The 25,283-nt window shown below is 34.7% G+C and overlaps 4 protein-coding genes across 4 annotated transcripts; 1 reads left to right on the top strand and 3 right to left on the bottom strand.

Moving 5' to 3' along the window:
• Positions 1-3,851: 3,851 nt before the first annotated feature.
• On the bottom strand, positions 3,852-6,359 carry LOC125203676 (spermidine synthase-like). The gene is made up of 9 exons (XM_048102077.1): positions 6,041-6,359; positions 5,704-5,780; positions 5,491-5,613; positions 5,228-5,332; positions 4,941-5,013; positions 4,788-4,859; positions 4,509-4,704; positions 4,157-4,277; positions 3,852-4,060 (listed from the first exon to the last, which is right to left on the bottom strand). Exons 1-9 carry the CDS (start codon positions 6,138-6,140, stop codon positions 3,998-4,000), a joined length of 930 nt encoding a protein of 309 aa, XP_047958034.1. The 5' UTR covers positions 6,141-6,359; the 3' UTR covers positions 3,852-3,997.
• Positions 6,360-13,157: 6,798 nt separating this feature from the next.
• On the bottom strand, positions 13,158-14,771 carry LOC125208253 (probable xyloglucan endotransglucosylase/hydrolase protein 33). Its single transcript, XM_048107834.1, has 4 exons — positions 14,535-14,771; positions 14,351-14,451; positions 13,754-13,962; positions 13,158-13,672 (listed from the first exon to the last, which is right to left on the bottom strand). Exons 1-4 carry the CDS (start codon positions 14,761-14,763, stop codon positions 13,279-13,281), a joined length of 933 nt encoding a protein of 310 aa, XP_047963791.1. The 5' UTR covers positions 14,764-14,771; the 3' UTR covers positions 13,158-13,278.
• A 5,377-nt stretch (positions 14,772-20,148) lies between these two features.
• Positions 20,149-22,518, top strand: LOC125204455 (U-box domain-containing protein 18-like). The gene has a single exon (XM_048103118.1). It carries the CDS (start codon positions 20,261-20,263, stop codon positions 22,283-22,285), a length of 2,025 nt encoding a protein of 674 aa, XP_047959075.1. The 5' UTR covers positions 20,149-20,260; the 3' UTR covers positions 22,286-22,518.
• A 948-nt stretch (positions 22,519-23,466) lies between these two features.
• Positions 23,467-24,977, bottom strand: LOC125203855 (2-methylene-furan-3-one reductase-like). The gene is made up of 4 exons (XM_048102354.1): positions 24,697-24,977; positions 24,286-24,609; positions 23,974-24,133; positions 23,467-23,878 (listed from the first exon to the last, which is right to left on the bottom strand). The coding sequence occupies exons 1-4, from the start codon at positions 24,874-24,876 to the stop codon at positions 23,625-23,627; spliced, it is 918 nt and encodes a 305-aa protein (XP_047958311.1). The 5' UTR covers positions 24,877-24,977; the 3' UTR covers positions 23,467-23,624.
• Positions 24,978-25,283: the final 306 nt, after the last annotated feature.

Consider the following 25,283-nt stretch of genomic DNA (forward strand, 5'->3'; position numbering starts at 1 on the left):
TAATAGAGTAATTAATAGTACAAAAGATTTTATAGGGAGTAGGATATAACATGAAGTAAAAGTTTTACTTTTAGCTTTTCTGATACGGATATTTGATTAGAGGAAAAGATAGTTGAGTCAAGATTGGATGGAGATAATAGAGATAGGAATAGAGAAAGGAGAGAGTAACATGAGTTCAAGACAATAACAGGAAATTAATATTTTTTGTTTTTTTTTATCAAATATTCTATATATATTTAAATTATCTAAGGTAATAATCGTGAAAATAAATTATAAATATAAGAGCCCGTAAATAAATTAAGCTTAACATGAGCTCTAACTTTTGTTGTATAGTTTTATTTTTAACTACCACGACAATCGAAAAGTTACAAATAAAAATATATTGTTCTCATTGAACTCCAGCTACATTAATACTCTATAACACAGGAGGCAAAACTGGTTCAGAAAATCATGGGAGAGATTAAGACGCTATACTTTTAAATAATACAATTCACATATTTAATTTGCCTTGGACTTTAATATATACTATGTCCAAAGGGTATAACCTATATATGATATATGTTCATTATTAGGATCATTCACACATCCGAACGATTCATTAATTTGATATTGTTATTCCCTAAAATAGTACTGTAGTAGGTTTAATAATCAAGGGTTACCTATGCATGACATATTAATTTATCTATATAAGAGCATCTGTAGCGCGGAATGAGCGCAACACAGTGGAGGGAATGTGACTGGTTGTTCGGCCAATCACAGAAAAGCATGTTGCCCACTTGTTGGGCGTGCGAGTGGGCAACCACATGCTAGAACTTATTAGTATTATTTTTTTTAAAATTGCAAAATTGAATTGTAATTTAGCTTTTTATTTCAACTTTTTTGCATTATATCATTAGGATCCTCAAATCCAACTATGACATATACGTTCCGACACTCGAACAAGTTCAACGACGTTTTAAATGCTAGACCTTGGTTATACAACAGACATCAACACCACATGAGTTATTATTTTGCCGCGGTATCTATCCAAGTAGTTAGTTATTGAGGATTTAACTTAATTGAAATAAAAAACAGTAAAAGAAAATGAAAATAAATAAAATAAAAACATAACATCTATGAATTAAGTACTACTACTATCTTAAATAAGAAATGTGGTAAACAGTAATGTTTTGGAATAATATAATGAAGTGACGTGGATTTTGGATGACTCATGGTCCACTGATTCTATCATTTGCGTGGGAAGCCATATGAATTGATACGATTTTTTTCCCATGCTAATTATAAAACTGATTAATTTCAACGTGACTTGCAGATAAAATTGTTGCAAAAGACAAACTAAGCAATATAATAATATGATATGAAACTCGAAAAGAAAGTATCTTACATATAATATTCTTTTTAAGTTGTTTTCGTGTAGTAGTTCAGTTCTTCGAGATATACTAGTTTATTGCATGAATTTTAGTAAATTAATTTTTTAGGGCAGTTTGGTAGAAGTCTTCTGACGATTAGAAACTAATAAAATATAGTCTGAAGCTCATAAACTATAATAAACAAATAATACATTAATCTTACTAGTCACTATAAACCGGATTAGGTAGGTCGACTAATAATGTGCTTATTATTAATTTGGTCAACAATTATATGATCTCTAATTTCTACTTGCGCACGTACATTCTTAATTTTTCGTTCAAATTAACTTAATTTACTATTGAAGCTAAAATTTCAAGTACTCAAATCAGTCAATTAAATGCCAAAAATAAACATCAGAATTAACTGTTTACGTACAAGAGAAAACAACGTATTCCTAATTAATATAATTGAAAACAACTTCTAATTGTTTACGTACAATTATAAGAAAACAACTTATTCCTAATTTATAGTAGTAATTGATACTACTAAAGAATAAGAAGCTAGGTTGAAAAAGAGAACGATTTGAATGCAAAGAACCCTAATTAAAAACGCATATCAATAATTAGGTGAAACATCCATTTCTGCTAAAAAATCAAATAATTTATTGGTCCACAATAAAATCCGAAAATAGAGAACAATATGGCAGCCCTTGCAGTTTTGGACTCACATGATCTATTATTGGGATGAAATACTTTAGAAAGTGTGGAAACATTAATTATCCATTAATAATTAATTAAGTGGCCCAGTGCAGCAAAAGGTTGGTGGAAATTGACCATAATAAACATTAGCTTATGATATCCCCACAAATCTATTCTATACACAAAATTATTGTGCAATCTTCTAATTTAGATATTGCAGCCAAGTCTTAATTTTGTACGTGTTCAATTATATCTTTAAAAGCTACTTATTACCGAATACATTATTGTATATCCAAATTATATGAATATCTAGTAAGATAATCAATTTATATCTGGCCATTTAATCAAAATTTACGATTAAAAAGATGGTTTCTACCTAGGCTACTTAGAAAGAACGAATAGAGTAAGTAGTAAACTAGCTAGAAAAGTAGAATTAAATTAATAGATTGAAGTGGTATTTGAATATTGAGTTAGTTCGAGAACATCATAGTTCCAAATATTTGGGTGGGGGCCTATAATTTTAATGTGCCCTCATTTATTTTCAAGACCTAATTTTTGAGTGCTACCTGACTCTTCCCCCCATTGAAATTAAGATTGACTGTCGTTGTCCAATGACACAAAAAGTGGATATTCGACTCGTTGAAATTTTTTATTACATAAAATGTTATAAGGTTGGAAATTTTGATTAAATACTATCGTGTAAATATTGTATATCTCGTACTATATTTTATTTCAGTGGTTTATATGATGGAGTAGGATTTTAGTAATTCTATAGTATATTGTAAAATTGAACAACTTTCTTTGACTAGAACGTCTCACGCATATATGGATATTGCAAGAAATTTTGATGGCTCTACATGCTGACAATTTGCTGCTGCAATCTGTACACAGATGGAAGGCTATTGACCCACCCCAAAAATGTGGTTCGAATTCCATGATTTGGACTGTTCATTTTTGTCCCTATTAGTTTTCAAAAGATAGCAGCCCTACTTAATTATCAAAATGAAAATTTGGACACAACGTTACTTAATTATTTTTATGGAGATTTTTGTATATTTCCCAGAAAAAAAACAGGAGTTTTAGTTATGAAATACACTATACTGGTATTTATGAAAGTAATTAAAAATTGTTCAATATGTTGGTATTTATAAAGGTAATTATTCATAGACTTTTTTCAAATTCTAGTTTGTATATCAACATTAAAATCCAGTTATAATTTATGAAACTATTGATATGTTTTGATTTCACGAGCAATTCAAATTTTACCATTAACACTTAACATTGCTTGACTTACTTAGGTGACACTATCATACATTAACCAAAACGAAGTCAAATTTTAGGTAGCAAATACTACAAATTAGTGATTTGGTAATTTATAGGCTAATTTTAAGGTTGATATACAAAACCAAAACTTGACAAAAAAAAAAATTAATTTACGTACAAATATCCCTATTTTATAGTACTCCAAAAAACTTTGCTTTTGCAATCTAGTTTGCTTGAATCTTAAGTTTTGAAGCATGAAAACCCCAGAACCAAAGTATGATTCATTTTTTTGTGTAAAATTATCTAATTCAGATTACTTCTGAGAACTCTATATCAATCTGCAGAGAAATTTCCTGCGATGTTAACAGCGATATTTCTCAAATAATAATTGGATGAGACTTTTAAAGACCCAACAAAGGAACAATCTTTTGATATTGATGTAGTAATTTGGAAGTGAGTAGTTTCTGATGAAGTGAGCCCATCTATCAATTTCAGAGTGGGCTGTATCTTGATTTTATATTTATCCTTTTATTAAAAATATTTATGGAAATTACATGATCATAATAAATGGTTCAACGAAAATGAATTCTTACATTGTCCAGACAAAAATGAAACATAGGTTTCTCACTCCAAGATTTGTAGAAAAAAATAAATTTAATCCAGTAGTTTTACCTTTACCATATCAATCAGTCTTTTGCCGGAATCAATTTTCTGGCAAATGAGGGCAAGCAGAAAGCTGCAGAATGGATCTGAAAACAGCATCATAAAAAAAATCAGAAAAGCAAACTCAAGTGAAAAAAATCCAATCTACAACATGTTGTTTCTTTAGACTTTAGTAGTAGTACCTCAGAGTTGTAAAACTTCAACTCTCCCTTATCCCCAACACGACCGTCAATTGGGTTTACTGGATTCTTGAAATCAACGGCAGGCCCCTCAGTCGCACACAGCATGAAGCCGATAACCCCACTGCAACCCATAACAGCACAACATAGTTCAGAGAAAGCATTTGACATAAGGTTAATCCAATCATACGAAGCCAATATATAGTAAAATAGAGGGACATTCATATGCGATTGGCGAACAATTCAGATAGCATACAAAAACATAGTGTACAAGCACAAAACAAGTTGCTTTCGGTATACGAATCCAGGATATAGTAAAATATGGGAAAAAGAGAGAGAGAGGGAGAGAGAGTGCCTTGGATATGTAGGAACTGTTGTCCAAGCATAGTTGATAGAGCCTTTAAAAACCTGGCTGCAGTTTGCAACAATGCCCTCTATAATGTGCATATGAAGCCATATGCTCTCGGCCTGTGTGCAGACAACGCCACCCGGGCGAAGAGCCCTAGCAACGGACTCAAAGAAGGGTTTCTCGAACAGCTCCTGAGCGGGGCCTAAATTATGCAAGCAAGAACTCACAGCCAAGAACAGAATCAAGGGCAGTTAAAAAGCAATGGTTTGTGTTGTTAATTGTTACCAATTGGGTCTGAGGAATCTACTATGACTGCATCATAGGTTCCTTCAGGGACAGCCTTCAGAAACGCCACTCCTACAAAGATTGTCAGGAAATGTAGTGTGTCAAATTTGAAGCAGAGATGTGAAGCAGTTCACGTATAGAGTTCAGTTTTACCATCTCCGATGTGTAGTGTGACACGGGGATCATCAAATCCAATGGCTACGCTTGGGAAGAACTGTTTAGAAACCTGAAGCCATGTATCAATATCTTACATTAGAGCTTTACTTTCTTTTTTTGGGAAAAAGATCAAAAGTAAAATTCCAAAAGAGTGTACAATAATGTATTACTATTACATAAGAGATTCTCTTATTTAAATCAATGATATATGTAGTTTTCTATTGAAGGGAGAATATGAGCAACAAGTGAGAAAAGAGTAGAAACAGGGGATTTACTACACTTACATCAACTACCATTTCGTCGATCTCACAGATATCTATCTTCTCGACTGATGAATGGCGCGACACTTCACGCAGGACTCCACCATCTCCTCCCCCAATTACCAAAACCTTGAAATGAACAACATCGGTCAGATCACAAACCAAATGGAATATGAAACTTATGCACTGTTTACATCAAGGAAAGCACAAGCCCCACATTTAATAAATTTGTCAATTTTGTACAATATATGAGATGCAATCCTATAAGAGATTGGTAGTGCGAGCACCTTTTTCGGGTTGGGAATGGAGCAAAGTGGAAGATGAGTGATCATTTCTTGATAAGAACACTCATCCCTCTCTGTGAGTTGAATCACTCCATCCAAGACAAGAACCTTTCCATAAGTTGATGACTGCAGTAGAATTCAAAGAATTAATCATAATTGACCAGTAATTATATAGACAAAAGTGCCATCTCTCTCTCATCATGAAGCAGATTTTACCTGAAAAACAATTACGTTCTGGTAATCGGACTTTCCCTGAAACAATATCTTTTCCACCTTCAATGAGTGTGCTTCTCCTGCATGTTTCACCACAATTTAGCTTATGATTTCACTCACAAAGAGAGAGAATAAAATTAAATTGTCAAAAACCAACTACAGATTGAAATGTGTAAAAAGAACTATAAATCTTCACTCAAAGCTCTGTTTTTTGACAAACAATCAACGAAAAAAAAAGAGAAAAATTGGAAAAACAAAATAGAAAGTGAGAATTTCCATTGGTGCATTTCAACAAACATGTAATATAGTGATATAGTTATTGAAAAAGCAAGGAAATTACCAGGCCACATTGGGCTAATCTCGGAGAACCAACCCGGGATTACGGAGGGGAAGCCCTCCGGCAGATCGGCCGCCACAGCGCCACCGTTGTTAGCCTCCATTTGAACTGGAATGGCGCCGCTTGCAACGGAGAGGCTCTTCACACGCACACAGGAAGTGAGTGGCCACAAAATGTGCAAATCTTTCACGCAGTGAGGGTGTGAATGTGTGAGAATTGATAGTAGAATCTGTGTATCTGTGTTGGAGAGAAAGAGAGAGAGACTCGCGTTGTGGCTGGGTCACCTTTTTGGAATCACTTGCCTACGATCACTTTTTGGGATTTGGATTTTGTATTTTCTGCTTGGAAATCAGCATTATTTGAATAGTATATATATATTGCGTCAGCTTATTGAAATTTTTAATGGGAAATGCCATGTGGCCACATTATGGTTAGCCATAAACTGGTTTTATAGTAAAAAACCGGTTTATTTAAAATTTCCGGTTTAGTTAGTAATTGATTTGACTTTTATATCCTTTTCATATTTGGAGGTGAAATTGGCGCTATTTGCTCTTCTTCTTTTCATATCCCACCGGTATTCATTTCTCTCTAATATTTGGAGCCATGACATTTTGCGTCGTCACTCTCTCTCTCTCTTCTATTATGTTCAGCATCCTCTCTCCCCCATATCTGAGCCTTTCTCTGTCATCTGAAAAAAAAATTGATGCAGCAGACTTTGAGACTGAAAATATCTGGAAACCTCACCCATTTTTAGTTTCTCTCTCTCCCATATCTGGAACCCTCACCCATCTCCACAAAAATATGCAAAAAAAATCCCCAATTTGCAAATCGGCGAAACTGAGATTGAAAAAGGAAATGTGCAGCAATTCTCAATCACACATTTACATTTTTTTGGATAAAATTTGAATAGGTTGAGTGGCAAAAAAGCCCCGATTTACATTTTTAAGACAAACTTTGAATCAGTGGAGAAGTTGTCGAGAAAGAGTCTACGTAATTTTGATATTTTGACTGAAATTCACAATCGATGCAGCGGCTATGGAAAAGACTCCAGTGTTGATATTTTTGTTTTTCTATAAAATTTGGATGGATTTCTTAAATGTTTTTATGAAGGTATTTTTGATTTTCTGTAAATTTTTGTTATGATTTTTGGTTAGATTCGTGGTAAGATAAAGTAAAATAGATTTATATTGACATGATAAAATGTCAGAATGAGTTTATTAGTATTTGTTGCTCTACTCATTGCTACTGCCCTTGGTTGATCTCCATAGTGTTCCATCAGGGTCATCCCTTCTCCCACGAATGAATAATATAAGGGACAAATTATGCAATTAAAGGTTAGAATGCAAGAGTGCAGGAATTTAAATGTACATGTCTTACATCTAGTGGAAGATGCATGCTTGTATTGATAAATGGACCAATAGATGAATGAAAAAGGAGTGGGAATTTGTCACGCCCGCATTTTCAAGGGATAGAAAACACGAAGAATCGCGACTAGGGGAGGGTTAAAGAAGCAGGAAAGAAAGGGGAAAAACAACGAAACTCGACCAAAGCTCAATATAATCGAAATAGCTCGAATAAAATCAGGGTATCATTTCGACAATCAACAACTCAAAAGAATATTATCTCAAAAATACATGAACTCAAAAGAAAGACAACAACTCAGCGGAAGTATTTCGAGAGTAGAATAATGCTATGTATGAAGACAGAACATATTCTGACCATTTGATAAACATTTTCTTTACTTTTGTACTCAACACCCACCGCGCTCGTCACAGCTCAACCTGCACATTTTTAAAAAGAAATGCAGGGCTGAGTACTTGATGCACTCAGTGGACTCATGCCGAAAACATTTTATAAAAAGTTTTATCATGCCACCATTGAGTGACCTTGGGGTTTTAACTTTGAAAAATGCCCAAGACACTAAAATATTTTCCATCGTAAAATTCGCGACTGCAGTCATTTTCCCATAGATGTCTATCATATCTGATCCATTGATGACAAGGAATGTGGCCACATTCCAAGTCACTAGACCGGCCGACCCAAAAGACGGCTCACGATCCCCATTGGTGTACACTAGCCTGAGTAGGGACTCACTCCCTAGTCAGACCCGAATTCGATTATCCATAGATGGCAAAAGCCACAGCAGATAGGTTCCATAGATAAAACAAAACACGGCATGACAAATATTCATATCATTTCACATAAAAATATACTTAGGGCATTGCCCTTTTTTAAAAAGAAAGCCCACCTCGTTCTTTTAAATCCTCAATCATTTTCTGTTCACTGCAACATCGTGCAACAGTTCACCCTTTTTAAAATAACATGATATGCTAAAATCAGACTTTGCCAAATATTACTTAAATAAATGCATGCATCCTATGTGTGTGTGCTCAAAATTAATCTTGGCTAAAACCGATTCATCAATTAAACACAAACGTCCCCAGCTTAGAAAACTCTCGGTCATCACCGAAACTAGGCAGCATGTACAATTCCAAAACAAATAAATCCAAATAGTTAATAAACTATACCAACCCAATTAACAAAATTAAAGAATGAAAAAGAAACTGTCTACTTTATATACTCCCAATCAGTACACGTCTACTATTTCCTTTCCCACATTGATTTACTTCTCAAATTACTCAAAACAAAGAAATAAAAAGGCAGTACTACTCCCAGCAACTATGCCTATCTCTCTATCACAAAAGAACAAAAGGAAGCTTTTAATATAAAAGAATTTAATAAAAAAAATACTCCCTAATCCAACACAGAAATGAATAAAGAATAGCAATTTCAAAGAATTGGACATAGATACTCCCAGCCATCACGTATATACTCCTTCAAACAACTATATTCAATAAAACAAAGTTAATAGTAATATATTTCTCCTCAAACTATACGTCTGCCTCCCTAAGAAAAACAACTCATCTCCCTCTTTCTATTTCAAGCAAACCAGTTTCTCTCTCTCTCAACATCTGTTGTTTTCCGTTCGCCACTGCCGAGTTCACGGCGGTCGCCATTCAGCCGTCGGCAACGCTGCTACTCCCTACGGTGAGTTCCTCTCACCTTTTCCCAAAGCTAAATCTTTTATTAACTTTCTAATTGTTCGATTCAATTATTAAAGGGGCAGGCAGAAGTATAGAGGAACAAAAAGACAACCTCTAATAGCATTAAAGATCGAGGCTTTAATAAGAATTATCAAAACACAGTTTCAAGAATTTCAGCAAACTTGTTCCCGTGAACTACCGTGAGTGTATGAAGCTATATCGTGGAATGGGATGCAGGGGATTAAAAAAAAAGTGGATATACCTTTGGAGAGAAGCAAAATTCACACAAACAGACGTAACGACAGTAATCACAGCTCTCTCAGTTCCTCCTTCCCACTGTGATGTTGAGAGTTTTGGTTATGGAGACAACAAGTATGGAAATTTTCCTATTCAATGGAAGGAGAAATTACTTTGACGGAAGAGAAAAAAAAAATTGCACTGGAATTATGAAACGGCGCTGATAACTGACTCAGATTGTGGGAAGGGATATATAATATTAATTAAAAATAGATATAAGAATAATTAAGCAACAAATAATACCTGAATAAATTAAATTTAATCTAAAAATCTATTCAAAATTTAAAAATATCAAATCCGATTATCTAATTTAATACTATTATATTAATTTGGTGTTTGATTCAATTGAGTTATTAAATTAAATAATATAATTGGAAGTTATATTCACATGAACAATTCAGTTGAACTTATAATCGATTGAACAATTAATAGTGCATAGATTTACTTGAATTTTAAAATCACATTTATTGTTCAATTATATCTAAACATGCTATATAAAAAAATAATCGATTAAATTGATACACTTGACTACTTGAGAGTTTACTAATACGCCACTACTTAATTCAATCGAATCTTAGATCAAATTGAACAATTCGATTGTTTAAATTCACCCGATTAAAAGATGTAACTAAATAATTCAATTGAATCTAGAATCAATTGAACATTTAGTAGTGCTTATATTCACTTGGATTCTTCGTTTGAATTTGAAATTCACCTTTGGCCAATTGCATCTAAACATAGTACTACACCATATAGAAGGTAATCAATTAAAATAATACACTTTAGATTTGTTACATAGACTACTCAATTCATTTGAATTTAAAATTTACCTTTATTGCCCAATTACATCTAAACATAGTATATAAAAGGTATTTAATTAATACACTGATACTACTCAATTCAATTGAATCTCAAACCAAATCGAACAATTCTACTATTTAAGATTCAATCGTATAAGATGTGTCTAAATAATTTAACTGAACTTAAAAACCAATTGAACAATTAAATAGTGCTTAGATTCAATTGAATTGTTCATATAAATCTAAAATTCACCTTTATTGCATAATTACATCTAAACATAGTACAATATATAAAAGGTAATCGATTAAATTGATTCACTTATGTTTTTTTTACTGTTACTACTCGATTTAATTGAATCTTAGATTAAATCGAACAATTCTACTGTTTAGATTCTGTTTAGATTCACTTTATTATAACATGTAACTAAATAATTCATTGAAAAATTCAATTGTGGTTAGATCCACTTGAATTATTCATTTGAACCTAAAACTAACCGTCATTGCCCAATCACATCTAAACATAGTAGTATATAAAGGTAATCGATTTAATTGAATTACTGATACTACTCAATTTAATTGAATCTTAGATAAAATCGAACAATTCTATTGTTTAGATTCACTCGACTGTAAGATGTAATTAAATAATTCAAATGAACTTAGAATCCATTGAACAATTCAATAGTGCATAGATTCACTTGAATCTAAAATTCACCTTGCCCAATTACATCTAAACGTAGTATTGTAGTATATAAAAGGTAGTAATCGTTTAAATTGATACAATTGAGATTTTTATTGGTACTATTCAATTATCAAATCGAACAATTCCACTATTTAAAAATTCACTCGATTATAAGAAGTACTCCCTCCATCCCAAATAATTCGTTTCAGTTTTCCATTTCGGTCCGTCCCATATAATTTGTCTCATTTCACTTTTACCATTTTTAGTAGTGCACCTCATATTCCACTAACTCATTCATACTCACATTTTATTATAAAACTAATACTCCCTCCGTCCCACTTTAGGAGTGCCGGTTAGAATATTCCATAAATGGTATTAGGCTCCACATTCCACTAATCTTTTTTCACTCACATTTTATTATAAAACTAATATAAAAAAGTAGGACCCACATTCCACATTCTTTTTTCACCAACTTTTATTTACATATTTTAAAACCCGTGTCGAACTCAACCGGGACTCCTAAAGTGGGACAGATGGAGTATATAAAAGTAGGACCCACATTCCACTAACTTTTTCAACCCACTTTTCATTACAATTCTTAAAACCCGTGCCCGGTCAAAATGACCCGAATTATCCGGGACGGAGGGTGTAACTATATAGTTGTTCATTTGACTTTAAAATTCATCTAATTGTTCAACTACATTTAAAACTTATAATAAAAAAAATAGCAGATTAATTTTCTTTACTTGAGTTACTAATACACTTATTTTTAACTTTTTATTTAAAAAATTACACTTCATGCTAACTAAGATTTAGTATTATATGTTTCAAATTTATAAATATATTTTGTTAATATATAATTTAATTTTGTAGTATAGTAAACAATATATTAATCGATTGGGCATATAAATAGAACTCAATTAATTAGTGTCTGCTTTGTTTCAAATTCCAATTAGAGGGCTATTAAATAGGAAGTGGAGTAGTTATTAATGCAACTTTAATTTATTGAAATTTGAAATAGTATTTAGATTCCCTCGCCATCTGAAAATTTGAGATGAGAATAAATAACTAAAAATAAGGTAAAGGATATACAAGTAATTTTAAGTCATCCACTAACTATAACTAATATTTTATTTATTAATATACACTTAAATTTACTAGTTTAACCTTGTGTGGCTGAACATAATATGACCAATATCACTCATTTTTAATACTAGTAGTAGTATATTGATTTTGAAATTAGTATTCGACTCTACTGTCATTTTTACTGCTGGATTGCTCATATTTTAAAAATCTCTATACTCATCATATTTATACTTTAATAGTAATCCCTCCCTTTCACTATAGTTGGGGTGGAATTTTGGGCACGAAGTTTTAAAAATAAATATTGGGTGTGTTAAATAAATAGATAAAAAAGTAAGAGAGAGAAAAAAATAGAGAGAATAAAGTATAAAGTGAATAAAGTAGAGAGAATAAAGTAAGAGAAAGTAAAGTATGAAAGAGAAAAATGTTACCAAATATAGAAATGACTCAACTATGAAGAAACTTCCCAAAATGGTAAAATGACTCAACTATGGCGAAACGAAGGGAGTACTAGTATTACTTGAAAAACTATGACACGTCTGGCATGTAAAATATAATAGTATTCCCTCAAAATCCAACACGCTAGACATTTTGGAACGTTCATAATTGTGAAACGCATTTTTTTTTTCATTTTTGACAAATGGTCTCACAAGTTATAATTCACTAACTTATCACATACACGTTCAACTAGAAAATAATATTAAAATGAAACGTATATTCAACTAATTTTCTTTATAGTCGATCAAACAATTTTTAAAAATTTGCGTCGAATTAAAATATGTATTGTAAACATGAACGAGTAATACAAGAAGTGTATACAACTTATTTTGACAAAGTCCGATACTATCTATACATCTATACATATAATAAAGTGCACCAAAATCATTATTAGTGCTGATTTTCAAAGGAAATGGTTATAGTATCACCAAATTTTATGGTTTTATTCCGGCAATTTATTATACTATAAAAAACGTAGCATAGTTGAAAATAATGGAAAGAAATATAGAGGAAGGGAAGATTATTGCTAGGCTTTTGTCATTCATAAACTCTTAGGCTTTTTAATTTTTTATTAATACTTTATACCTAAATATTCTTGTAGGGTAATTTTTTATGATCACTGGATTAGGACGTATGCGATATGTGGAGAAATATCAATGGGTCCAAAATAGTCCTACCAAATATTGGCCCAAACTGTAGTCCATGATCAAATTAGAATCTTAGATAATATAAATTCAATTTATTGATAAATGATGGAATTGATCCATAAACAATACAGTACATTTAAAACACATTATCTCTACAAATGTAGAGCAAAGAATATAAAAGTAAAACCACATACTAATTGGCATTGCATTCCGGAGGCAAGACCTTATACCTAATCTTATCTTGGCAATATGAGTAAAACATATGCTTCCTCCTCGCCCACGCCATCGCACCTGATTGCTGTCTCGACAACTGTGAAAACGGCTCCCCCTCGACCGGATCCAAGCTCGAAATGCCACTTTTCAAACACGGTGACGGATTATTGGAAACACACCCCTCCATCTCGATACCTCGCATCGTTGTGACAAATGGCGCGTACTTGTAGTCGACTGCATACTTCCCGCCATGTGTCGCCCACTCTGAGCCGTCCCAAATTGTCGTGTAGACCGACATCGGCTTGGAGGGGTAGACCGACCCAATGGCAGGGGTGTGGGCCACTTGCCTCACAGGCACGTTGTCCACTAAAAACCTGTCATATTTTTATATTAGTGGATGCGAATTTCCCGACATTTTTAATTAAAATAAATTAAAATTGAGTGGGTTGAATTACAGTATGTGGTGGTTGTTCCATAAAATGGTATAGTCGTGGAAATCTTGAGTAGGATCAAACCATAAGTAAAATTTCTCTTCTCTTCCATTTCTTACACTTCCATTGCCATAGATGTTTGTTTGTAGAACCCAATCCCTTCGTTTTTCATGCCCGAGCAGCTCGATGTCGATCTCGTCGTGGTTGTGTGGGAAAAGATTCGCATTTGATAGCTACAAGATGTAGAGATTCCGTGTTCAAATCTTCTAGTACAAGATTAATGATTCAAACAATTATTTTTTTCTAAAAAGAAAATCACATTTTTTTTAAAAAAAAATCGGAAATTACAAATATGTACGTATTAGTACTCAGTGAATCGAATTCATTCACATTTTTATAAAGAAAAATTATTTCGGCAATCAAAAGTCTGTGGATACTGGATAGGGATGAATTTTATTCGAGTACTAAAATTTCTATTTAGATTTTTGATTGCCAGGGAGTACTACTTTCTGTATCAAAAATTTGGGCTAGTACAAAATTGAAAACGAGTGGAGTATTAATATGTTACTATACATATATAGTAACAAATATTTTGAATTAGAAAGTGATACCAATACTTACATAAAATGCCACCACAACTCCAGATGTAAAACCGGCGGGCAATTTCATTGCAGCATTGAAAAATCCATAGTAGTATTTATTTTTCGACACCAATCCTGATCCTACAAATAATAATAATAACAACAATAAAAAAATATATGGATAAATATTAAGAATAAAATAGAGATAAATTTAATGTTATTACCTGAGGATTTGTCTAAAGTTAGAGCAGCGGTGGTCCCATTATTCGTGACATGAATATTGGAGGCTCCGAAGGCAACATCGTAGCTTTTGTCGACCGTGGATTTACTGAATCTGTCCGTTAGGCGTTCGACACTTGGCGGTTTGTAGACGGGGCCACGAGAGCAGACGTCAGCAGTCAAACAGAAAAGGATGAGAGCTGAGAAGCATAGCTTAAGATGAAACATTGCCATGCTAGTGAAAGAAGAGATGGAATGATATGTTTTGGAATTTTGATGTACATTTATATGGGTTGTTTGAAGCTGGCTGTATCTTCCAAAAATCCCATTTGATTGTTGATGTAAGATTTTGAGACATTAGTTAGATAAACATGTGCAGTTGGGTTGAATATCATATGTTTCCAGCCTTTTTTCCATGTCTTGATGGGACTACTTTTTTCTAGATTTTCTTCATCTATCTCAAGCTATTTTCTTGAATTTATAATGCACTTAATTATAGTTTAATCATGTGCACCTAAATTCTACTCCTATATAATATAATCCATCTTATATTAAGATAAATAAAATCCATACACAATTTTGTAATAGCATGGGATGAATGAGAAAATAAATTAGTTTCCTTTGAATCTACATTTGTTTGTTTGCAAATTAACAGCTGTAGTTGGGCAAGATTATGGAAGCGACGGCTGACCAACTCGAACAATTTGGTCCTAAAATTAGATGCAATTATTGTTGTTGTTTGTATATATAATTGAATGCAATAATTCACGCGGTTTGAGCTTAGCTTTTCCTCCAACACCTTATGTGCTATTTGAGGTTAAGGTTGGAGTATGCTCCTCATAGCCATTAATTGCATTATTAGGACATTCATTTAATACAATGTAGAATGGCTGAATGTATTAATCCAATGGAAAACTAGGCTTTTTATAAACATGAGTCAGCTGCAAACAAGTTCAAAACGCATACAAATAAAAGGGAAGAATCGAATGAAAAATAGAGAGCAGCACAAAGAAAGTTACTCTTGGTTGGGTACAGTCAAAGGGGTGGGTAAGGCCGAGTCTCCTGGTGGAGCCAGAAGGCCGATGCGCACGCACATGTACCCACATGGCAATGACCACTATGCCATTGAGATCTCAGGAGTACCAACCATTTCCTAATTTTCCCTAGGATCTCATGCAAGTGGGAAATCTAGACACCAACCTCTATCTCATATACTAACTCAAAGCGACGTGTTTCTCTCTGTCTCATACTTGCACAAGATACATTGCATCTTCACTCCTAGGGTTGCCAAACTCTTGTGTAAGAAATTAGGCTTATAACATCACAAAAACTCAAAAATGTATCAACCATATTTCTCCTAAAGAATAACCTACTTAACTCGCAACGATGGAACCAAGTGTTTATATACACAACTTAAATAAAAAGCATGGAAAGAGGAATCAATAAAAGAAGGAAAAAAAACACTTAGAATTTAATCTCCAATTGAGCAAATTTCAACATTCTCAAATTTAGAAAAAAAAAGTTGATAATTAAAATATGTAATTACTAACATACTTATATTTTAATTAGACTATTTTCTTTTCAAAATAGTTGGAAAATTCCATGGCCACCCCAACTCCACAATCCGATCACTAAAAGTATAAAACCTTAGAACATCTCCAATTGCTTTAGGCCAGTCACAGGCTAGCCACTCTCTCTCCCTGCCACGTCATCAGCACTAAAATTCCACCTGCCATATCATCATTTTAAGCAAATAGGCTAGCCACAGGCTAGCCGCAATAAAAATAATTCAATTTACGGAATTAAATTTATGACAAATTACGAAAATAAATTTACGAGACATATACGGGAAAAATCATTAATTTCATTTAAATAAAAAAAAAGGTACATTGATAAAAAAAAATTACATTAAATAAAAAAAAATTACATAAATTACAATCACACAAAATACGGAATTAAATTTACGACACAGATACGAGAAAATGCAATAATTTTATATAAATTAAAAAAAGGTACATCCTAAAAAAATCACATAATAAAAAAATTTCATTAAAAAATACATTAAAAATGCAATAAAAATGCATTAAAAAAACATTAAAAAATGCAATACATAAAAAATACATTAAAAAAATGCAATCGGCTAGCCGAAATTGAGCCCGCAATGGAGGCTAGCGGATCGGCCAGCGGATCGGCTAGCGCCCGCGGATCGGCTAGTCTAAATTGCCGCAATGGAGGCTAGCGGATCGGCCAGCGGATCAGCTAGCGCCCGCGATCGGCTAGCCTATCCGCTAGCCTGCATTGGAGATGCTCTTACAATCCTTTACCTATTCATCGCTGTATAAGTACCAACAGTAAAAATGCCAGCGTTTTAAATATTGAGGTACTTTTTCTTAATGCGATTAAATATTAGGTAGTACTAATACTTATATGAATCTGATATTTCCCAAATTAAATGCGGAGATGTAATGTTGAAATATTCTTGTTTGGTCCTTTGGAAAAGGATTTGTGTGATAATGCATCTGGGCCTCGGAGGTTATTCTGTGACAGATTGGTTGAATCATTTGATGATGAGTTTAACACTATAATTATACTCTAAAATCTGCATGCAGATATTTCCTTAAAAATATACACATGCTACTTAATACTTATTGTGACAATGTTCATGGGTATTTGTGGGGAACATGGGATTTTGAAAGGTGATTCTTGTCTTTCATGCTATGCTTCATTTATCCTCTATTTTGCTAATAAAATGACATTTTCTTGAAATGATCGAATCAATATTTCATCATTCCACCAATATCACGTATAGTGCATATATATGTGCTTTCGATATGCTTCAAAGCACGGCTTCATCAAAGGTCCATGCCGGCCACACAGTGCCGGTCGCAGAAATTTGTCGAGGTAGGGGCTATATATTCAAATTTTGTATGGAATAATAATTTCCTTATACTTTTTAAATTTGGTAGGGGTTTTTGCACATTAATTCACACAAATTACTAACAAAATTATAATATTATAGAACATGAAAAATAAAATAAAAAAATTTGGAAAGGGCTTAAGCCCTCCCTAATGCCTATGTGTGTCCGCCAATGCGGCCACATGTGGTTCAAGTATGTGCAGGGGTAGAGCCATAAATTCATAGGGAGAGGGGCAAATTTATAGATGAGGAAATTTAAAAAATTTGAGGAAGGGCATTTAGTGAGAAATTAGAAGAAATAAATAATAGAATATATAATATATACATGGATATTAATAAGGTGGGGCAATTGCCCCTCTTTCTGTATGTGTAGATCCGCCCGTTAGTATGTGTCAAACCAATACATTGTATTGTGCATCATATTGCACGAAATGATTATCGTAGAACGAAAAGTCACACTTCTAATTGGGTAGACGGAGACACGATTGACTCCTTTTTTTAGTAAAATACTCCATTGATATGTCTCGAGCCATGTGCTCAATGCATATGGCTGTATATTAGTAACTTTTTACAGAGCTGTCAACAACATGCAACAAAAATTGAATCTTGAGCCTAACTGCCAAATGCTATTTTCATTCTTGAGCAGAAATATTTATTGAAAATGTAAATTTTCTTCATCCCAGTGAAGACCTGATTGCAAGTGTCGCCCCAAATCAAGGTATGACCACAAATTTGCTAATTTATGCAACTCGTCGTGAATCATCTTACGATAAAGACCAAAGTAGTCAATCTTTTTGTCAACCAAGCCCAGTCTGATTCAATAGTAATTAGCGGAGTATTGCCTAAGCTATTGGGCCATCTGGAATCTATTTATGGGCCATCAATTTATAACTATACAAACTACCAATTTCATTTAATATTCGACCCCGCTCAATAAGCTAATCCACTGATAATAACATGTGAAATCAAGGCGGCTTAAATCATTAATGGACTATATGGAACTCTTGCCGTGTTACTTCGTTCTGTTGACTTTAGCCTATAATTGTGCAGCTCATTAAATTTAATTTCATGTTCATCTCATTATACAAGTTTAAAATGTATCCACCTCATTCCGTGCAAACGAAACGTTGTTGAATAGTTATAAAAAAAATACATGTTTCTATCACAAACACACCTCTAATACAAAATTAATTCTACGATTAACACATACTCATCTTCATGGTGGTGTTAATCCCATATTTATACTAAATGGCGAAACGGGTTACCCACGGGTACCGCACCCGACAAGTCGGGTACCCGTACCCATTTTACCCAAATTTGTTATCCCAATACCCGCCCCGCAGCATACCGGGATTACCCGATACCCGTGGCGGGTATCCCGTACCCGACATTGCGGGTACCCGTACCCGACCCAAAATCCTAATAAAAAATTTGAAAACCATAATAACCGTCACCGTTCCCTAATTTACTTTATTAATATCGATGGTAATGTTGAATAGAGTAAGAATAAAAGTGAGGGGACACTTTATAGCTAATTCCGGTGAGTTTTCAATTGTATGTTCGTTGTGTTTTAAAAGAACTCTTAGATTATATAAAGTACTTTCATTATTTCCTCTTAATAGAGGTATTTCAATTTCTTCACTTATTTTGGAAATATTATAATAGAAATACTCTTCTCTACATTATTATCTCTCTAACTTTATTTTTTCTCCGTTCTAACTATTTAGTTTTAATTTTTCAAAATGAGTGCGTATATGGCTATTAAGTAAGTATGAGTATTATTTAACTATTTACTTTTTTTCTCCACTTTAATTATTTAAACACCTTTATTAATATAGAATGGAGGGAGTATTAAAAGATAAAATATGACTAATACTAATAATAACGGGTATTATCGGGACTAACGGGTATACCTGCGCGGGTAGTGGGTATACCCGCTACCCGCAAAACTCTAAAACACACTACCCGATCCCGCCCCATTTCCCGTTATCGTTGGAGTATCGGGTACCCAATACCTGGCGGGTAGCGGGTTGAGATGGGAATTACCCATTACCCGCTACCAATTTTGCCACCCCTAATACTAAATGATCTTTTTGAACACGAATTATTTCAACTTTAGTATTTAATATTTCGCTGAGAATTTTCTATTTTAATTCGACTAAGTATTGTCTATGCAGTAGTACACACGCTATTTACGACTATTACGTAAATAAAAAAAATACTATTGCGTAAATTATGCTACAATGTAATTGAATTTCAATTAACACCTGAGCATAAAATAATAACTCAAGAATCTTGGATTATAAATTATAATAGTCACACTAATAGTTATATTAAAAAAAAATACTCCAATAAACCAACAAATAATGGATCCAATGCCCATGATGCCATTAATATGAGCAATTATAATCTTGAAGTCAACAATGCATGTCGGCTGCACTTTCCTCCATGCAGGGATGGGCACACGAGCTCACCCAATAATAGCGCGCTACGTGTCGATATCCCATTGGCCATTAGACCTTCCACGAAATGTGCGCTACTAATCAACCAATGCCACGTGTTGCCAAGATAGCCCTCTGATCATAGTCAACTCACAACATGCCACCACGTGTCCCTATCCACATTTTCAACATCCCACACTTATAAATAGATAGAGAGCCAAATGCAAAGATTCAAACACAAATCTTTTTTATTTTCTCCTAAATCATTTCTTCCATTTCAATCTCCACACACAAATTCCTAGATTTCATATAGATTTGTTCGATTTATCACCACATTCTACTATTTCTAATAATTAATACCCCTTTTTCGTCAATGTTAAATAATTCCGACGAATTCCACCGCCGGATTTTGAATCTTCCGGCGATTAGACCCTGCGAATCCGTCTCCCTCCCAACTCTTCTCACCTCTCTGATCAATCTCGGCCGCTCAATATGCCGATTCAAATCCAAAACCTTCTTCACAAACAAGCCAAACGCAACAAATTCAATTCGCCTAATCGAGGCTCTCCTCATCTTCCTCGAAGATCTCCGCCCCACCGCCGCGCCGCCGAGATCCGAATCCTCCACAGCCCTATGCCTCTCCGAGCTCCACTTCATCTTCCAGAAGCTTCGATTCCTTCTAGAAGACTGCTCCAGAGACGACGCCAGGCTGCTGATGCTCGCCAAATCGGAGGAAGCCTCCACGCATTTCCGCGTGCTCATTAACGCCGTCGCCGTGGCTCTCGACGTCCTCCCGGCGCCGGAATCCGGCGCCGGCGAGGAGGCTCTGGAAGTGGCGGAGCTCGTGAGGAAGCAGGCGGCGGGATCGAGCTGCCAAGTGGGGAGAGACGATCGGCGCGCGATGAGGAGGATTCTCCGCATCACTGGCCGGTTCGGGCGAGGGATCGCGCCCGAACCGGTCGATCTGAGAAGGGCTCTCGACGATTTGAAAATCGGGAGCTGGGGCGAATGTAACGACGAGATCAAGTGTTTGGAGAGCGAGCTTGGACGAGAATGTGGGACGGTTGAGAAAAGGGAAGTCGCTTTAATCGGAAGTTTGATCGCATTCTTGACCTATTGTAGGTGCACGGTTTTCTTGAGAGTGGAGAGATCAAGAAAAAACCCGGTTTATCAGGAAGTCGATGACCGGTCGGTTCGGGTTTTGAGGTCTGATGATTTTAGGTGCCCGATCACATTGGAGATCATGCGTGACCCAGTTACACTGTTGACCGGTCAAACGTACGAAAGGTCTTCAATCTTGAAATGGTTCGGTTCGGGTAATTGCACTTGCCCCGTAACCGGTGAGAAGCTGACGAGCGTTGATTTGGTTCCGAATCTTGCTCTGAAGCATCTTATCATGCACAAATTTCAAGAACGGGTCAAAATCGATGAATCAAGAAAACAGTCAACGATTGATACATGCAGTGTTGCGGCAGAACAAGCTATGGCTCTGCTCGCTAACTTTTTGGTTGGGAGGTTGGTCACTGGGACCAACGAGGACCAAAATAAGGCCGCATTCGAGATCCGTCTGCTTACCAAAACAAGTAATTTTAACCGATCTTGTTTGGTTGAAGTGGATGCGATCCCGTCTTTGTTGGAGCTAATTCGTTCGACTAGTCGGGCTTTGCAGCATAATGCGATGGCGGCATTGCTCAATTTGTCGAAGTATCCTAGGGGCCAGAAGATCATAATGGAAAACGAGGGATTGGACATTATAGTCGAGGTCTTGAACAACGGTCTAACTGGGGAAGCACGCCAGCATGCAGCTGGCACGCTATTCTATCTTTCCTCGGTTGAAGATAACCGAAGGAAGATAGGGAGGACCCCAGGGGCCATCCAGGGCCTAATGGGGGTCCTCAGTGATGGGGAGGATCGAGGAAAAAAGAGCGCCCTAGCCGCGTTCCTGGGCCTCCTGGTGCACCCTGAGAACCATTGGAGGGTGCTAGAAGCAGGACTAGTCCCGCTTCTGGTAAATCTGCTAAGATCTTCTGTAAACGGAGATCTAGTAGCAGATTCTCTAACAGTTTTGGCCGCACTTGCCGTCAAAGTTGATGGAGCGGTGGTCATTGTCAGTGCTGGGATTCTGCCTATCATAGTGCAGATTCTTGGCACCTCCAACTCCAGAGACGCCAGAGAATACAGTGTGTCATTACTACTTTCTTTATGTAGCAACGATGCGACAGACGTGGTTCCGATTTTAGTGAAGAACTCGTCATTGATGGTGTCGCTCTACTCGTTGATCTCCGACGGCTCGCCTCGATCGACCAAGAAAGCGGCGTCGCTCATCCGGATTCTTCATGCTTTCAATGAGAAGAGCTCTTCATCTCTAGCTCAAGAACAATTTGTTCGTGTGTGGTAATCGAATATTAAAGCATTGCCACACACTTGATTTCATTACAAGCATCAAGAATATGTATAGGATGCTTGTTTTGCTTTGATTTTCTTTTCCTATTTTCGGTTGATTTCTTTGATTGATTTGATTGTTTGTGGCATGAGCTCGAATTTTTGAAGAGCTTTTATCACTAGGTTTCTTCTAGTTTTTTTAATGAAGAAACCAATTCTGTGATTATAATATTATTACCTTTGTTTGTATATCGTTTTTTAACTAGAGCATTTTAATTCAACAGTAAAATCTAACGAAACAAAATACTTTTTGGAATTTAATTGGCTACTCTTATTAATGTTTTGACGCCGATACGCCGTGCCTACAAAAACTTTAATAATTCCTGTGACAATCTAAAAAGGTGCAAGTTTATAATGAAGTCAATAAAATAATTTGGATGGTAATGAATTTTCAATATATATGAGATCAAAAGATTAAATATCAGGAAATTAAAAACTGATTATTTAAAAGACGAAGTGGATTATTATTATTATTATTATTATTATTATTATTATTATTATTATTATTATTATTATTATTATTATTATTATCGTTTTTCTAAATATATAAATGATCGCATGATGTAATTCTAATACACCGGAAACAACCGCTTCACCATTTTACTAAATATAGAAAATCAAGCGGCATAAATAGGGATGAGTAAAACAACTTTTGTATTTTTCTTTGTTAAATGCAGCCTTCAGTCATGATTTATAAGTATTGTCATAATGTGGAAATTTGTTGATTTGTTGTTATTTCAATTTTAGAATATATAGAACCATTTTTATTCATAAATTTGCTTGATTATATTATGGACTTCGCGAATGTCATGAACTTTTATTTGTTGGTATTGCATTATTTTATACTCCATTTGGTAGTGAATATTATACTCTTACTTAGTATTCGATTTTTAAGAAGATTATATTAGTGACTTTGTGTGTTTAAATACTACTTAAAATTCTTGGAATTTCAATTCTTTTGTTTTCAGAATATTTTATGTAATACTATTAGATTTTTTCAGTTCAGATTGATTTCATACTTTGGATTTCGAATTTTCATATAATTCAGTTTAGATTATTTTTCTTGAAAATTCAAATTTGTAGATATGATTGGATGAGGCAAAACTCTCAATCGAAATCCAAATGCTCACACTTAGGTGCGAAGAATAAAAAGATAATATTGGATATACTTAACTCATAACATGTCTTAAAAGAAACGCCTCCATTACTATGAAACGGATGGAGTACTTCACTTATAACATGTCTTAACACTCAACTTTTTCGACACCTCCCTAATAAATCCGAGGATAATCATTCTAAGGAATTGGATATATCACAACCTTTCCTATAGCTCGATTTGTTTCGAGATACGAGAAAGCGTCCTTGACCTTGTCAAAAGAGAATGGTCCCTTTGGGTCGAGCACTGCCTTAACCTTTCCGCTCTTCAAATACGAATCGACTTTCCTTAAAAACTCCCCACTCGAGGTTAAGACAAACGTAGAGTCGTTTGGATCAATCACTACCACACTACCACCTTCCTTCAACGCCTTCATCGCTCTATCTCTTTCTCCTGACCAAATCCAAACAAAATTCAATATCTTCATATATATTCTTAAAAAGGTCAAATTTGGTTAATATATTACTACTACTATTCTAATTAGTTACCAACTGCATCATAAACTAGATCGAATTTGGTATCCAAATCTTCGAAATTTTGTTTGGTGTAATCAATAGCCAAATCTGCACCCAAACTCTCCACCAATTCCAGCTTCGAAGTGCTGGCTGTTGCAGCAATCATCGATGCACCAAACACATGTTTTGCTAGCTGCACAATTAATCAACTTTTAATGAATAAGCATTCTTGACCAAAAAACTTAAACTAATTGGAATTGGACAACATTGCCCCAACTATAACCCAACATTTCTTCACTATTAAACTGGAGTACTATATATGAATAGGAGAATTAATTAATATACCTGAATTACAAGCGATCCGACACCGCCGGCTCCTCCGAGGACGAGGATGGATTTGCCCTCGGAGAAACCGGCCCTTTCAAGGCCTTCGTAGGCGGTCTCGAGGGCGAGAGGGAGGGAAGCAGCCTCTACAAAATGAAGGTTGTTGGGCTTAAGAGCCAAGAGTTTCTCTTCAGCAGCTGTGTACTCTGCTAAACTACCGATCTGTTTGGGATTTTGAAATGCTTTCTCAATTATATCTCCATAAACCTCATCTCCTTCCTTAAAATTCGTCACTCCACTCCCAACTCTAACCACCACTCCGGCCACGTCGAAGCCCGGAACAATCTACAACAATAATTAGCAACATATATATGATAAATAAATACTAAAAAACATTAAATTTGAGAGAGAGAGAGAGAGAGAGAGAGTTACAGGGAGAGGTGAATCGGTGAGGTTGAATAAGCCGAGGCGTCTCTTGAAATCGACGGGATTAAGAGAAGCAGCAACAACTTTGATCAAGACCTGATCATCATTGATTTGGGGTAGTGGAACATCGGATTCAAGCTGCAATACATCGACGCCGCCGTACTCTCTGTAAATCCACGCCTTCATTTTCAATTCAATTCCCTTTGCACCGCCGATCAAATGGCCTCCTTATGGAGTTTCAAATAACTTCAATGCTAGCCTACTTTCGACATTTCCATCTTTACTACCACTATTGCTATTGATTAGCAATAATATCTAAAAATATCATTCTTTTTTGCGCACTATGGATTTGCTTTGCCAAATATTATGTCACTGCATACGATTTTCAACCTGCTTTTGAATACTTTTTAGAATTTGTTATTCAATGTTACTATTTGACGTCTCCCACTTTATCCTACCATGATTAAAAGTCAAATCTAAATTCAACACATATTATAGAAAATATAAATGAAAATAGAAGAAAAAATAATTAGATGTAAGTCTTATTTTTATATATTTATTTTATGATAAAGTGCGAATGAAAATGAATTATT

The sequence above is a fragment of the Salvia hispanica genome, chromosome 2 (genome assembly GCF_023119035.1).
Source record: "Salvia hispanica cultivar TCC Black 2014 chromosome 2, UniMelb_Shisp_WGS_1.0, whole genome shotgun sequence".
Classification (NCBI taxonomy): Eukaryota; Viridiplantae; Streptophyta; class Magnoliopsida; order Lamiales; family Lamiaceae; genus Salvia; species Salvia hispanica.

Excerpts from the sequence above, each read along its gene's own strand:
- LOC125203676 (XM_048102077.1), bottom strand. The coding sequence starts at position 6,140 with ATGGAGGCTAACAACGGTGGCGCTGTGGCGGCCGATCTGCCGGAGGGC. Across the intron at positions 4,278-4,508 it reads ACAGTTCCTACATATCCAAG|TGGGGTTATCGGCTTCATGC; the intron begins GCACTCTCTCTC and ends TATGGGTTGCAG. Across the intron at positions 4,061-4,156 it reads TGAAGTTTTACAACTCTGAG|ATCCATTCTGCAGCTTTCTG; the intron begins GTACTACTACTA and ends TGCTGTTTTCAG.
- LOC125208253 (XM_048107834.1), bottom strand. The coding sequence starts at position 14,763 with ATGGCAATGTTTCATCTTAAGCTATGCTTCTCAGCTCTCATCCTTTTC. Across the intron at positions 14,452-14,534 it reads AACTTTAGACAAATCCTCAG|GATCAGGATTGGTGTCGAAA; the intron begins GTAATAACATTA and ends TATTATTTGTAG. Across the intron at positions 13,963-14,350 it reads GAGTTGTGGTGGCATTTTAT|CTATCAAATGCGAATCTTTT; the intron begins GTAAGTATTGGT and ends TACATCTTGTAG.
- LOC125204455 (XM_048103118.1), top strand. The coding sequence starts at position 20,261 with ATGTTAAATAATTCCGACGAATTCCACCGCCGGATTTTGAATCTTCCG.
- LOC125203855 (XM_048102354.1), bottom strand. The coding sequence starts at position 24,876 with ATGAAGGCGTGGATTTACAGAGAGTACGGCGGCGTCGATGTATTGCAG. Across the intron at positions 24,610-24,696 it reads TCACCGATTCACCTCTCCCT|ATTGTTCCGGGCTTCGACGT; the intron begins GTAACTCTCTCT and ends TTATTGTTGTAG. Across the intron at positions 24,134-24,285 it reads TCGGATCGCTTGTAATTCAG|CTAGCAAAACATGTGTTTGG; the intron begins GTATATTAATTA and ends TTAATTGTGCAG.